At 51.2% G+C, this 10,649-nt stretch overlaps 4 protein-coding genes across 4 annotated transcripts; 2 read left to right on the plus strand and 2 right to left on the minus strand.

Moving 5' to 3' along the window:
- Nucleotides 1-2,634: 2,634 nt before the first annotated feature.
- On the plus strand, nucleotides 2,635-5,475 carry Z519_08760 (uncharacterized protein; the record flags this gene model as incomplete). Its single annotated transcript, XM_016766488.1, has 1 exon — nucleotides 2,635-5,475. The coding sequence occupies one exon, from the start codon at nucleotides 2,635-2,637 to the stop codon at nucleotides 5,473-5,475; it is 2,841 nt and encodes a 946-aa protein (XP_016617646.1).
- Nucleotides 5,476-6,000: 525 nt separating this feature from the next.
- On the minus strand, nucleotides 6,001-6,276 carry Z519_08761 (uncharacterized protein; the record flags this gene model as incomplete). The annotated part of the gene is made up of 1 exon (XM_016766489.1): nucleotides 6,001-6,276. One exon carries the CDS (start codon nucleotides 6,274-6,276, stop codon nucleotides 6,001-6,003), a length of 276 nt encoding a protein of 91 aa, XP_016617647.1.
- Nucleotides 6,277-7,529: 1,253 nt separating this feature from the next.
- Z519_08762 (uncharacterized protein) lies at nucleotides 7,530-8,416 on the plus strand (the record flags this gene model as incomplete). Its single annotated transcript, XM_016766490.1, has 2 exons — nucleotides 7,530-8,028; nucleotides 8,100-8,416. The coding sequence occupies 2 exons, from the start codon at nucleotides 7,530-7,532 to the stop codon at nucleotides 8,414-8,416; spliced, it is 816 nt and encodes a 271-aa protein (XP_016617648.1).
- A 22-nt stretch (nucleotides 8,417-8,438) lies between these two features.
- Nucleotides 8,439-10,481, minus strand: Z519_08763 (uncharacterized protein; the record flags this gene model as incomplete). The annotated part of the gene is made up of 1 exon (XM_016766491.1): nucleotides 8,439-10,481. The coding sequence occupies one exon, from the start codon at nucleotides 10,479-10,481 to the stop codon at nucleotides 8,439-8,441; it is 2,043 nt and encodes a 680-aa protein (XP_016617649.1).
- Nucleotides 10,482-10,649: the final 168 nt, after the last annotated feature.

Here is a 10,649-nt window from a genome sequence, read left to right on the forward strand (position 1 = left end):
ATGAGTATTATCCTCCCGACGTGAGCCGGGCTGTTACTTTTCGTGCTAGGGAGTTGGTCAACTTTAACTTGATAGCGCCATTGGGGCCACAAGCTAATACCAGACTTGGTCAAACGCCGTTCCGAAGGACTTCCGGCATATGGTTCACTCAGTTCTACGGTATAGCCTACAGATCTGCTTTCTTTCAATAGGCTGTTCCATAGTCCATGATATGATGCTGATTATTTAGTATTTAGCACGCTCTTATAGTTACGTAGTCAACCATGTACCCAACCTGTCGCCGATTCCAAACTAAGAACTTACCAGGTCAGTAAATTCCCCTGCTCCATAGATAGTGTAATACTAGAAACTGTCCAGATGGTAGATGGCATTGATCTATCCTCAACGATATTTGTCTATCAGCCATTTCAGCAATTCATCTTCTATCTATGTAGACATTTGGTCTGTGCGCAAAAAGCCACTCCGCGCCAACGTCATCTATGACGATGCCGTCCTGAGCAAATAGTCATAATATCACTTGGTCTGTGCAATTGCCCTGTGCGCTGTTGTTTAGGCGGTCGGCTTGGTGGCCTGATAATCGATATATCTCACATCGGTTCCCTCACCTAGTAGATCACTCAGGAATAAGAAGTCTTATTGAACGCTGACCTTGGCTAATAGTTTCCGAGCATGTGGCCTAGATTCTCAATGTCGAACCTCCATATAGAGGCATTTTAAGGGGGGTTATTGGCTCCCTCAAATGTGACGCGCGCCTGATCTGGGGGATCTTGCCTCCATTCCAGTCACTGCAGATAGACATCAAGACCACGCAGCCTATCGCCTCCCAATTGCCATGATCGACTTGAATCAGGTTGTCGAGCGACGTTCACTAACCAAGTATTCAGTGCGATATCTGTCTCGTCACCTTTGTGTTGGTTGGACGGCGGATTTGCTGATAATTCCAAGTTAGATTTTGAAGAGACTCTTGATGAATGGTAGTCTCACCGACGCAGATTTCCCTAGTCTCAATCCTACCCCACTCCTTGTAGTGCTCGGGATCAAGATCCATGAAAGACTGGTTGAACGTGTTTGTCTGTTTGTTTAGGGAAAGCTGAGAGGAGATAACAGATGGGATAAAAATCAAAGTCAAAGCCCAACCTGATGGAATCCAGGATCCTGTGTCGAGCTGAGATATCCAATACGACGCCGTATTTCCGTTGTCCTTGTTCGAACCGTAAGATACCCTGGGCAGGATCCCATTGAAATTCAGAGCCAGATCGCCTCCATCTCCAGTCTTTTCCATGATGTATGTCGGCTAATCCGGGTCCGATCTGGAAGCCATTCATTGTCGGTACGAGGTCAATGCCTGGTTGAAGGGCCAATTTGGATCGTTGGACATATACAGAAGTCTCCCGTGAACTTCTCCAAACCAATCCATGATCAGCAATGTATCTGGAGCCTCGACCCAGAGCTTCCAAATTCGGCAGTGGCGAATGCGGCATGAAATCCATCCCATCAAAGCTTACTCTGATGTACTTATCATCTTCCCTCTCTCTTCTTAAAAAATTCTCCATATGATGTACATAGCGGGTTCTATTGCGGTACTTAGGAGATTCTTAAGTACTGTTTCATTCAAGGAGTTGATTGTAGCTGCATAGATGCCCGCGCACCAAGAGGTCAAACGTATTTTCATCGATATATCTCTGTTGGCCACGAAAAGAGCGAGTGGTCGTGGGAGAATTTAATTATCTTTTTCTGTAGGCGGATAAAAACTCGCTCCCCTTCTCCATAGATTATGGGGATGTTCACGCCGAATATGCCCAGTAACGAGTACGCAACATCTTCTGGTCTCCTCGTCTCGCCTCTCGATAGGAGCGATACATTGCGTTGATAGCCTCGCTTTTGTCAGACCCTCTGTTCTGATTGATACAAATGGTGTCAACCCACGCGCACGAAAGTCTAGGCGTTTGCCTTTGTGCCAGTTCGTACGCGCCACGGATTTTGGCATCCTGCTGAGCTAGATTGGCGGCATCTGGTCCACGTAGATCCAGGAACTCAAGCTCCTTGTCACCCCAAGTGTGGGACAGTATCGCCCAGGGCGGAGCGTCCCTGAGATCGTCAAACTTCTCGATGATGTACGTGCTCGTGTTGATCAACCGCGCGTTTCTTCACAAGGATCGAGTGGTCAAGATTCAATTAGCTCCCAGCTCAAGAAAAGACCCAGAGTTTTCTTCGATCTCAGCACGCTTAACAAAGATGAACAGCCTAAGGTTATGAGAGGGATTTGAGCAGGCTGAATGGGCTGGGCCTTAGCATGAAAACCTTTGGAAACTCATAGGTTGATAGCACTTCACTACAAGTACATACTATTAAGCGGGGTGGAGGGGCAGCGAGTCAGGTTATTAAACAGTAAGGCTGACAGTGAAGGGCGAAGTTGGGTAAAGGTTTGTTGCACGTGCCTTGCCTGCCTCGGTGTGACTACCCAGTACTTAATTGGGAAATGGTGTCAACCTGCCTATCCGTTGAGGTGTCGGTGGCATCAGGCGCCCATCCTCTTTCATAAACTCTCTGGGAATCAATTTGCATGACGTACATATTCATTAATTAATATGATTCTTTTGCCGTGCATTGTGAGAATGTCTCAATCCCGCCTGCATGGTTCTCCCCATTGCCAATACTGAAGACACGATGGAGACAACTCCGCTAAGATGTCCAGCTCATCCTGAAGATTATGGCGCTGCTGCTCAATCTGGCACCCATATCACGCTGTCTGCCCTCGTCAAAGTTCTCCGCGGCGTTTGTATCGCCACGGGAACGCCCGAGCGCACCGTAGAAAGATTCGAACGCTGTTTGTCGTCCCAATCGTCTCAAATTTTCTCTAACTATGCGGAAGAAAACATCCACATCAATAGGGGTGCTGAGTCTTGGTTCTCTGCTTGGTCGGACGCATTGGCGCCATTACTGTCCGACAAGGATATGGAGTTTCGGCACCTTCTCAATCTTGCACTCGTTATTAGTTTTCTACGGGAAAGCTCTCACCACTCTATGACTGTCAATGGAGAGGATCTGACCGTCCTGTGGAAATTTGTCCACAATGCGCTTACCAGCTCACAACTCACTCAAGCTTCAACTGTCTCGTACAGCGCGCAGGGATTCTTCATAATCCCACTCTGCGGCCTGATAGGACAGAATGGCAGCGGCGACGAGCTGTACCGCCTCCACATTTGGCTCCCTGACGGCCAACGAGATCCACAACTTCGTGCCCATTCCTACCAAGCTTTTATTGAGAGCTGGATCCTTGCTGGCAACGGAAAGTACAGTACCTTCAACGTCGAAATTACTACGGCAGACCCCGAGCTCGCTACGCATACCGAACTCCAGACTAAATTTCAGATCGTGGAGGGCCTCGCTGAGCAGGATTGTGAAAATCAAAACTATCTAATGCTTCAGGATAGCCAACGGTCAGTGCGTGCGATCAAAACAAGATCATCGACTCACACAATCAACATGAGCTACCGCATCGAACCAGGAACGTGGCACTCACTGGAGGTGGCTCCAGATTCCCTGCACGCCGGAATCTTCCTGCTGAAACTCAATTTGGCATCTGAGAGAGATGTACGCATCCTTGGCCCCAAGAATGTTGACCTCCAAGTTCCGCACTCACCCAAAACGGACATCACATCAGCATTGGTTGCTGCCAATATAAATGCTGTTCGCTCGTGGGAGCTATTGTTTGATGCCGGTAAATGGCACGCGCGGCGGTCCGAAATGGAAGATGCCCTACGTGTCTTCAACAGCGCGCTATCCCTGTGCAAAACCGCCCTTGAGTTTCCGAACGCAACTCATTACGCTCGACTGGTCCATGGAGAGCTCGGTTTTACGAACAGGTGTCTCGGAAGATATCACTTGGCGAAAGAACACTTGGAAGAAGCTCTCAAAGACCCAGGCCATAATTATGCTCGAGTTAAGGCGGCTGGCGAGCTCGGGACAGTCTACCGTATTCAAAATCAACTGGCGGAGGCGAGAGACACATTCCAGACCCAGTATGAGACTGCGAAAACCCTCGGAGATGATCGTGCAACATGTCGCGCTATTGGAAATGTGGGCATGACGAACTATCAACTTTCCCAGCTGTACCATGATGACACACTCCTAGAGCTTGCTATTGAGCAGCTCAAAGAACGAGTCGACCGTGCCAGAAGCATAAAAGAAGCTCTGAATGCTGAGAAAATGGACCACAGAAAGAAATTTGGTAGACTGAAACACGCTTCAGTGTGGGAGTCGGTAGGCTTGAACCGCCTGTCGCTGTGCTACATCGCTCAGGGGAACACGAGAGAAGCAGTACTTGTAACGGAAGAGGCGCAGCAGATAAAGATCGAACCAGAAGATCACACCGTCACAGCCTTGTCGCACTTCTTCTACGGACGGGCGCTGCTGCGAGACGGACAGCGAGCAGCAGCGATGGAGCATTTCAATCCCTCGGTCGCATGCACGCCAGCTATCGCCCTATGCAAAGAACCTTCAGAGGAGAATCGCCAGTACATGCGAGAGCTGGTCGATATCGGCGTAGATATGGAGCACGTGGACGAGTACGGCTACACGGCATTGGATTATGCTGTATTCGGCATGGACACGGAAATGGAAGCGATTGTCATCGAGGGGCTCCGCCATACACTGAAAGGTGAAATTGATGCAGAAATCGCCCAACGCCAGTACGAGGCGAGACTTCGAAAGGGCTATCGGGAGCTCTTCCACGACAGGATGCGTCCGGTTCTGTTGACAGGGGGTGACGATACCCTGAAAAATCTTCGCATCGTGTACGCTGCTGCACTTAATGCGAAAAAACAAGAAAATATGACGCGGCAGTTCGACACGCTGAAGTATGTGCATTATTCCGACTTCCTTCGCTGGGGAAAACTCCCACAGTACAGTGATGGCTTCATAAAGGAGTTGTCGGCAGAGCTTCAAGCGCCTCAAGGACGCGCTGCCGAGTTCATAATATTTATCTCGCACAGATGGATTCATAAACGAGGTGATCAGATCTTTCCAGACGATCCAGAGAACTCGCAGTACCACCGTATGGTCCAGGCCACGAGGGATTTTCTGGATCTCAATCCGGCGGTGGACCCTGACAGGTTGTGTATCTGGTTAGACTACGCTTGCATCGACCAAGATAATCCAGGACCCGGGATAGCCGCTTTACCAATGCTGCTAGCGCAATGTGATGCGGTCATTAGCCTCGTTGACGACGACTATTACAAACGTGCATGGTGCGTGTTGGAAACTGTCATGATCCAGACTCTGGAGAAGTCATATCAACGACACCGATGGTATGAGCACGCTCCGTCCTCGGGAAGGGGAAGCGACGATAAGGAGTGGACACTTCGACCTGGACCATTGGATTTGGAAATCACCGCAGCAAATAAAGAGTTGACCATCGAGGAAGATCGCCCCAAGATTCTGTTCTTGGAGCGGCAGACTAAGCTTTTGAGGTGATGTTCACTGAAACAAGATCGAAAAACCTGACGTCCCCAGTGGTAAGGGCCATGTTGTCGAATAAGCAGACATGTCTACCCTATTCCCGGACATACAGCCGAAAGGGTGGACGTTGTCAACAAGGACACATATATGCGAATGGATTCTTCCATGCTCTGTGGTCTCCATTGACGTCTGAGACTGCCAGCATCCACTCAGGGGCACCAGAGCATGTCAATCTTGGCAACCGACTCGCTATGTTGGACAAATGGCTAATACAAAAGAAGGGAGGGGCGAATTAAAACGCACTTTCAACCGAGTTGGATGCAGTTGTCAGCACTTAGAAAGCAAAGATATCAATTGAAATGGCTAAAAATAGGAAATGACGACTTTTAATGGCAGGATTATTATTTGACTTACCTAGATGCCTCCTGGTATTTTTCTCGGATAGACAAGGCTGGATGCCCCATGCTGTCTTCAAAACAAGCCACCAGTTGACGTTTGAGTGCAGCTCAATCACACTTCACAGTCTACTGTATCAACGCCTCACTCCTTCACCGGTACCCCTAAGGCCAGGAACCCGTTCGCCCAATACTGCACCCGCTGATCATTGACACCCGTCTGTTGTTCTGGCCACCACTGCGAGTCCGTGCAATGTGTGTTGTAGTACCACACAGCTGCGGCGAAGGAGAACCCATCCAGCTGCACGAGGGCGAGGAGCGCAGGGACTTGGCTCTCGCTGAGCGCAGAGCCCGTAGAGATCTTGGGTTTCAACTTCCTGGCGGGGGCCGCATACTCTTGGACAAACGTCGGGGGTATCATGGCGCGGTCTCCTTTCCCCGGCGTTCCGGGAGTGGAAAGCGGTTGCGGCTGTACTTGATGTTCTTTTCCGATCCTCTTCTTCTCTCTCACCTCTGTCCTCGCAGCACGCCCCCCGGTTCACTTGCATCCAGGCTCATTCCGTTACTTTACGTGGCATTGCATCGCATTCCATTGCATTGCACTTTTCATGGTCTCGACCTATCGATCTGAGTCCCTAAGCGCCTAATGTCCAAGTTCCACTCTCCTAACCGCCCCAGCCTTGTCCAATTACGCAAGCTCCACACCTACATATCCACACCACACATGTCCACAACTACGAGGTACGACCCTCTCAACCAGCCAACGACGTACGGAGTGCACAGCTATGCGCCTACGCCTGTGGATTATGTTGACGTATTTCGCACCCCCTACTATTCTATGAGTGAAGATGTAGGTGAGTGGGTGCCACGCGTTCTATTTCCGGGCGCTTAAAAAGGAGATGCCAAAACCACCACATCTTGATTTTTGCGCGACCCGTTCCACCCCCCGGCCGGCGGGTGATGTTTTGTGTTTGTGAGCACGCACAGCCGAAACACGCACGCACATGGGTTCGCAACTCAGACACAACACACGAACCAACTGATTACATGGGCACAGGATTTCGCGATCTGGCCGATCTGGCGCGTACAGCGACGAAGGATAAGCTTACCCTTGCTCTGGCCCTTGCTCTAGGCCGTGGCACGCTGGCGCTGGTTGGTTCTTCGTTCTCGGTTATGCATGACGGATGACGACGATTCTCTCAGCCCGTGACCAGGTACCCAGGGAGGTAGGCAGCGGGTAGTTTCCTGTCTCCCTGGCTAGGGCACAGCCGGTCAACTTTATTTCGAGTGTTGAGTTGGGTCGGGTTGGGTTGCCTGCAGGATTGGGTTGCAGGATTTCACTCATGGCCAGCCCAGATCAAGGCAGGACAATGCAGGGCAAGGCACAGAAGAAGAGGCTTCTTTATATGTAACTCTGTCAGGCAGGCAGGCAGGCAGGCAGGTAGGCTGTGGTGCTTTTAAAATTTATGTGCGGAAAGAAAAGCCCATTGTTGATATACTTAAACCCCCCTTTCACGACGCGGCGAATCGAAAGCTTGCTATTCTGTTTCTTGATTTATTCTTATTCTTCTAGAGCGTCTCTTGAAGCTATCGCTGCTTTTTCTCGCTTGAGGCAAGGCTTTCAGCCGCTTTCTTCTTCTGCTGCTGCTGCTGCTGAACCAGAGCCTTCTTGCCATGACACCAACAATGACTCGGGGCATCACTTCTGCCGTGACTTCTGCCGCGAACAGTGCCTCTGAGCCTGTTCGGCCCTCTTTACCCCGCCGCTCTTCTTCCCTGCATAAACAAGTAATAGCAAAACTCCGCCCACTGCCGTTCCAGTACCTCTGGTCTGTCTGGCACTCCAAGTCCCAGCTCCAGCCTACCAACAACAACAACAACAACAATCATCATTCACCCGATTCATACCAATTGACAATGTTGGTCGATTCGGTCGCTGACATCGGCACCTTCTACCGCATTTTCAACAACCTGCCCTGGTCTCAGATCAGACAGAGAGACAGTATTCACATATTTCGCTCCGGAGTTCAGCCGTTGTGGGAAGACGAGGAGAACCGAAGGGGTGGGCGGTGGTTGATTCGAGTGCGTCCGGAAGGAGGAAGAGATGTAAAGTGTTGGGAGGAGATATGTCTGTTGTGCTGTGGTGGAGAATTGCAGGCTGCTATTGCCCAAGGTACGTCTCAACCTCGACTCCATGGTCTGTAGAGATCTTGGTGATCATTCACCGATGATGTTGTTGCGCAGAACGTGACCATATCCTCGGAATGTCCTTCTCGCCTCGACAATACGTCACACACATATCAATATGGACCAAAAAGGGTGATAATCTGCGCAGTATCATGTTAATGGAACGCGCCATTCTCGCCGGCTTGTCGCCCAATCTCAGACCCAAGTCAACCACCGATTTTAACTACCGGAGACATGCCGAGAAGATGGACTTGCACAGCATGCAATTGCAAGGTCGACAATCTCAGGCGCAAGTCCCATTCTTGCACGCTCCAGTGAGTGTGGGATCAACAATAAGACGTTCCACGCCTGCACGCGCTTTGACAGTGACTTGAAAAATGGGGTTTGAATGCCGGGTTATCGGCCTGGGACATATCGGTCAATGGGTACGTGATCACGGTCTCGACGAGCGTCGCGAGCGTCGCGAACATCACTTCTGTCTCTGTCGCGCCTTCTGTCGTCGCGCCGGTCGTCGCGCCGGTCGTCCTTTCGATCGTCTCTCCGATCGTCTTGTCGATCATCGCGCCGGTCGTCCTTTCTCTCTTCTCTTCGATCATCATGGCGTCGGCTTCGATCTCTCCTGTCTCGATCTCTCGAGCGGTCCCTTTCACGGTCCCTATCCCTATCCCTATTCCGGTCACGATCACGATCACGGCTTCGATCGCGGTCTCGATCTCTCTCTCGGTCTCGCTCTCTATCCCGATCGCGCTCTCTGTCCCGGTCCCGATCTCGCTCTCGATACCTATCGCGTGACCTATCTCGCTCGCGCTCACGATCACGGTCTCGATCACGGTCTCGATCACGATCTCGGTCTCGGTCCCTGTCCCTATCTCTTTCTCGCTCTTTTGATCGATTCCGATCGCGGTCACGATCTCTCCGGTCATAGTCTCGATCTCGGTCTCCACCATCGCGCTCGCGGTCACGATCACGATTTCGTTCTCCCTCCCGGTCTCGATCTTTATCGCTGCGATGACTGTCGTACTTTCTCGTCGGCTCTCGATCACGGTCTCTCTCTAAATCTCGGGCTCGACGTCTTTGCCGATCGCGTTCACGTTCTTCCTCAGTACGATGAACACCACCTCCAGGGACATAGCGGTCGATACCCAATGGCGATGCGGAACGAGGTCTTCTTTCTCGGACGGAACGTCTTTCGTGACTAGGTGACGGTGAATCGCGCTGGCTCCGGGCTTCACCTTCCTCGCGGTCTTTGCTTGGGCTTCGGCGGCGGGATGGTTCGGTCTTCTCCTTTTCTTGAATTGACGACCTCCTGTCACGGGATCTGCTTCGGCGGTCATGCTCTCGTTTGTAGCTCTCTCGAGATCTGTCTCTTCTTCGGGAATATCGGTCGGATGTGACATATTTCCGCGAGCTGTCGTGGACTTCGGACTTGTCGAAATTGTACTCAGGTCTCTGCTTAGACTTCTCTGCCATTTTTTTGCCTTCGCTCAGGAGGAGCTCAAGAGCGGTGGCCTCTAAATCCTTCTCGTCCGCTTGAACGTCCTTGACAGTTGAGGATTCTGCAATCGAATCTCGCCGATCAGTGCTCTTTCGGCGTGTTCGTTCATGATCTCGATCACGGTCGCGGTCTCTTTCTCTCTCCCGCTCCTTCTCATACCGAGCGTATCTTTCCCGTCTCTCTTCTTCACGCTTCTTGTGTCTTTCATCCCTGGCCTTGATCCTTTCGGCTTCCCGCTCCTCTTCCTCTTTCCGTCTCTTTTCGCGCTCAATTCTTCTTTCTTCTGCCTCTGCTTCACGTTTCTTCTTCTCCTCTTCCTCGCGCTTGGCTTCTTCTTTCTTCCGCTTCCGTTCCTCTTCCTGCTTAATCTTAGCCTTCAACTCTGCAGTCTCCCGCAGCAATTGCTCCATCCGAGCTTTATTCCTTTCTCTTTCAGCAGCTCGATTTTGTGTCTCCGCCGCATATTGCTCATCCGATTTTGCCCCTCGCTGCTCCTCTTCAGCTGCAAGGTCAGCCCCGACGTCTTCCCTGCGAATGTCACGCACCGCATCCAGCACGGTGTTCAGATGCCTCGCGATTTCCTGGTCAATTCTGGACTCTACATCTTGATATATCCCGCTCCGGTCTACGGCACCTTGTATCAGCGTGGCTGCTTTGCCCCGCTCTCGACTGAGCAAATTCGGATCTTTCTCAATCTCGGCTTCCGCAATCGCGTGAATCTTATCCGTAAGGGCGGTTTTCGCATCGGAGGTATTGTAGGAAGCCCATACTTGTTTTCGCAGGCTGTCGTAGCCGCCTTTCTTCTTGAACTTGAGAAGAAGCGCATCGATGGTGGATCGCTGCTCTTTGACGAGGGGGAGGTCGGAGATCTTGAAACGAGGGCGTAATGAGAAGGGGGTCGAGGACTCGACCGGCGGTGCGTCCGCCATGACTGTGTCGGCCATGTTGCCAGACGCTCGTTTGCAACGGCTCCAGGGAGTTTATTGAAAATTGCTGTGAAAGTTGAAATCCTTGGGTTGAACTTTGACGTGAACCGCGTTTGGTTGCGCTCACGTGCCCAGGCTTAATACTACGGCGAGGTATTGACTCTTGAAACGCACTATCGGGATGGC

The sequence above is a fragment of the Cladophialophora bantiana genome, assembly GCF_000835475.1.
Source record: "Cladophialophora bantiana CBS 173.52 unplaced genomic scaffold supercont1.13, whole genome shotgun sequence".
Classification (NCBI taxonomy): domain Eukaryota; kingdom Fungi; phylum Ascomycota; class Eurotiomycetes; order Chaetothyriales; family Herpotrichiellaceae; genus Cladophialophora; species Cladophialophora bantiana.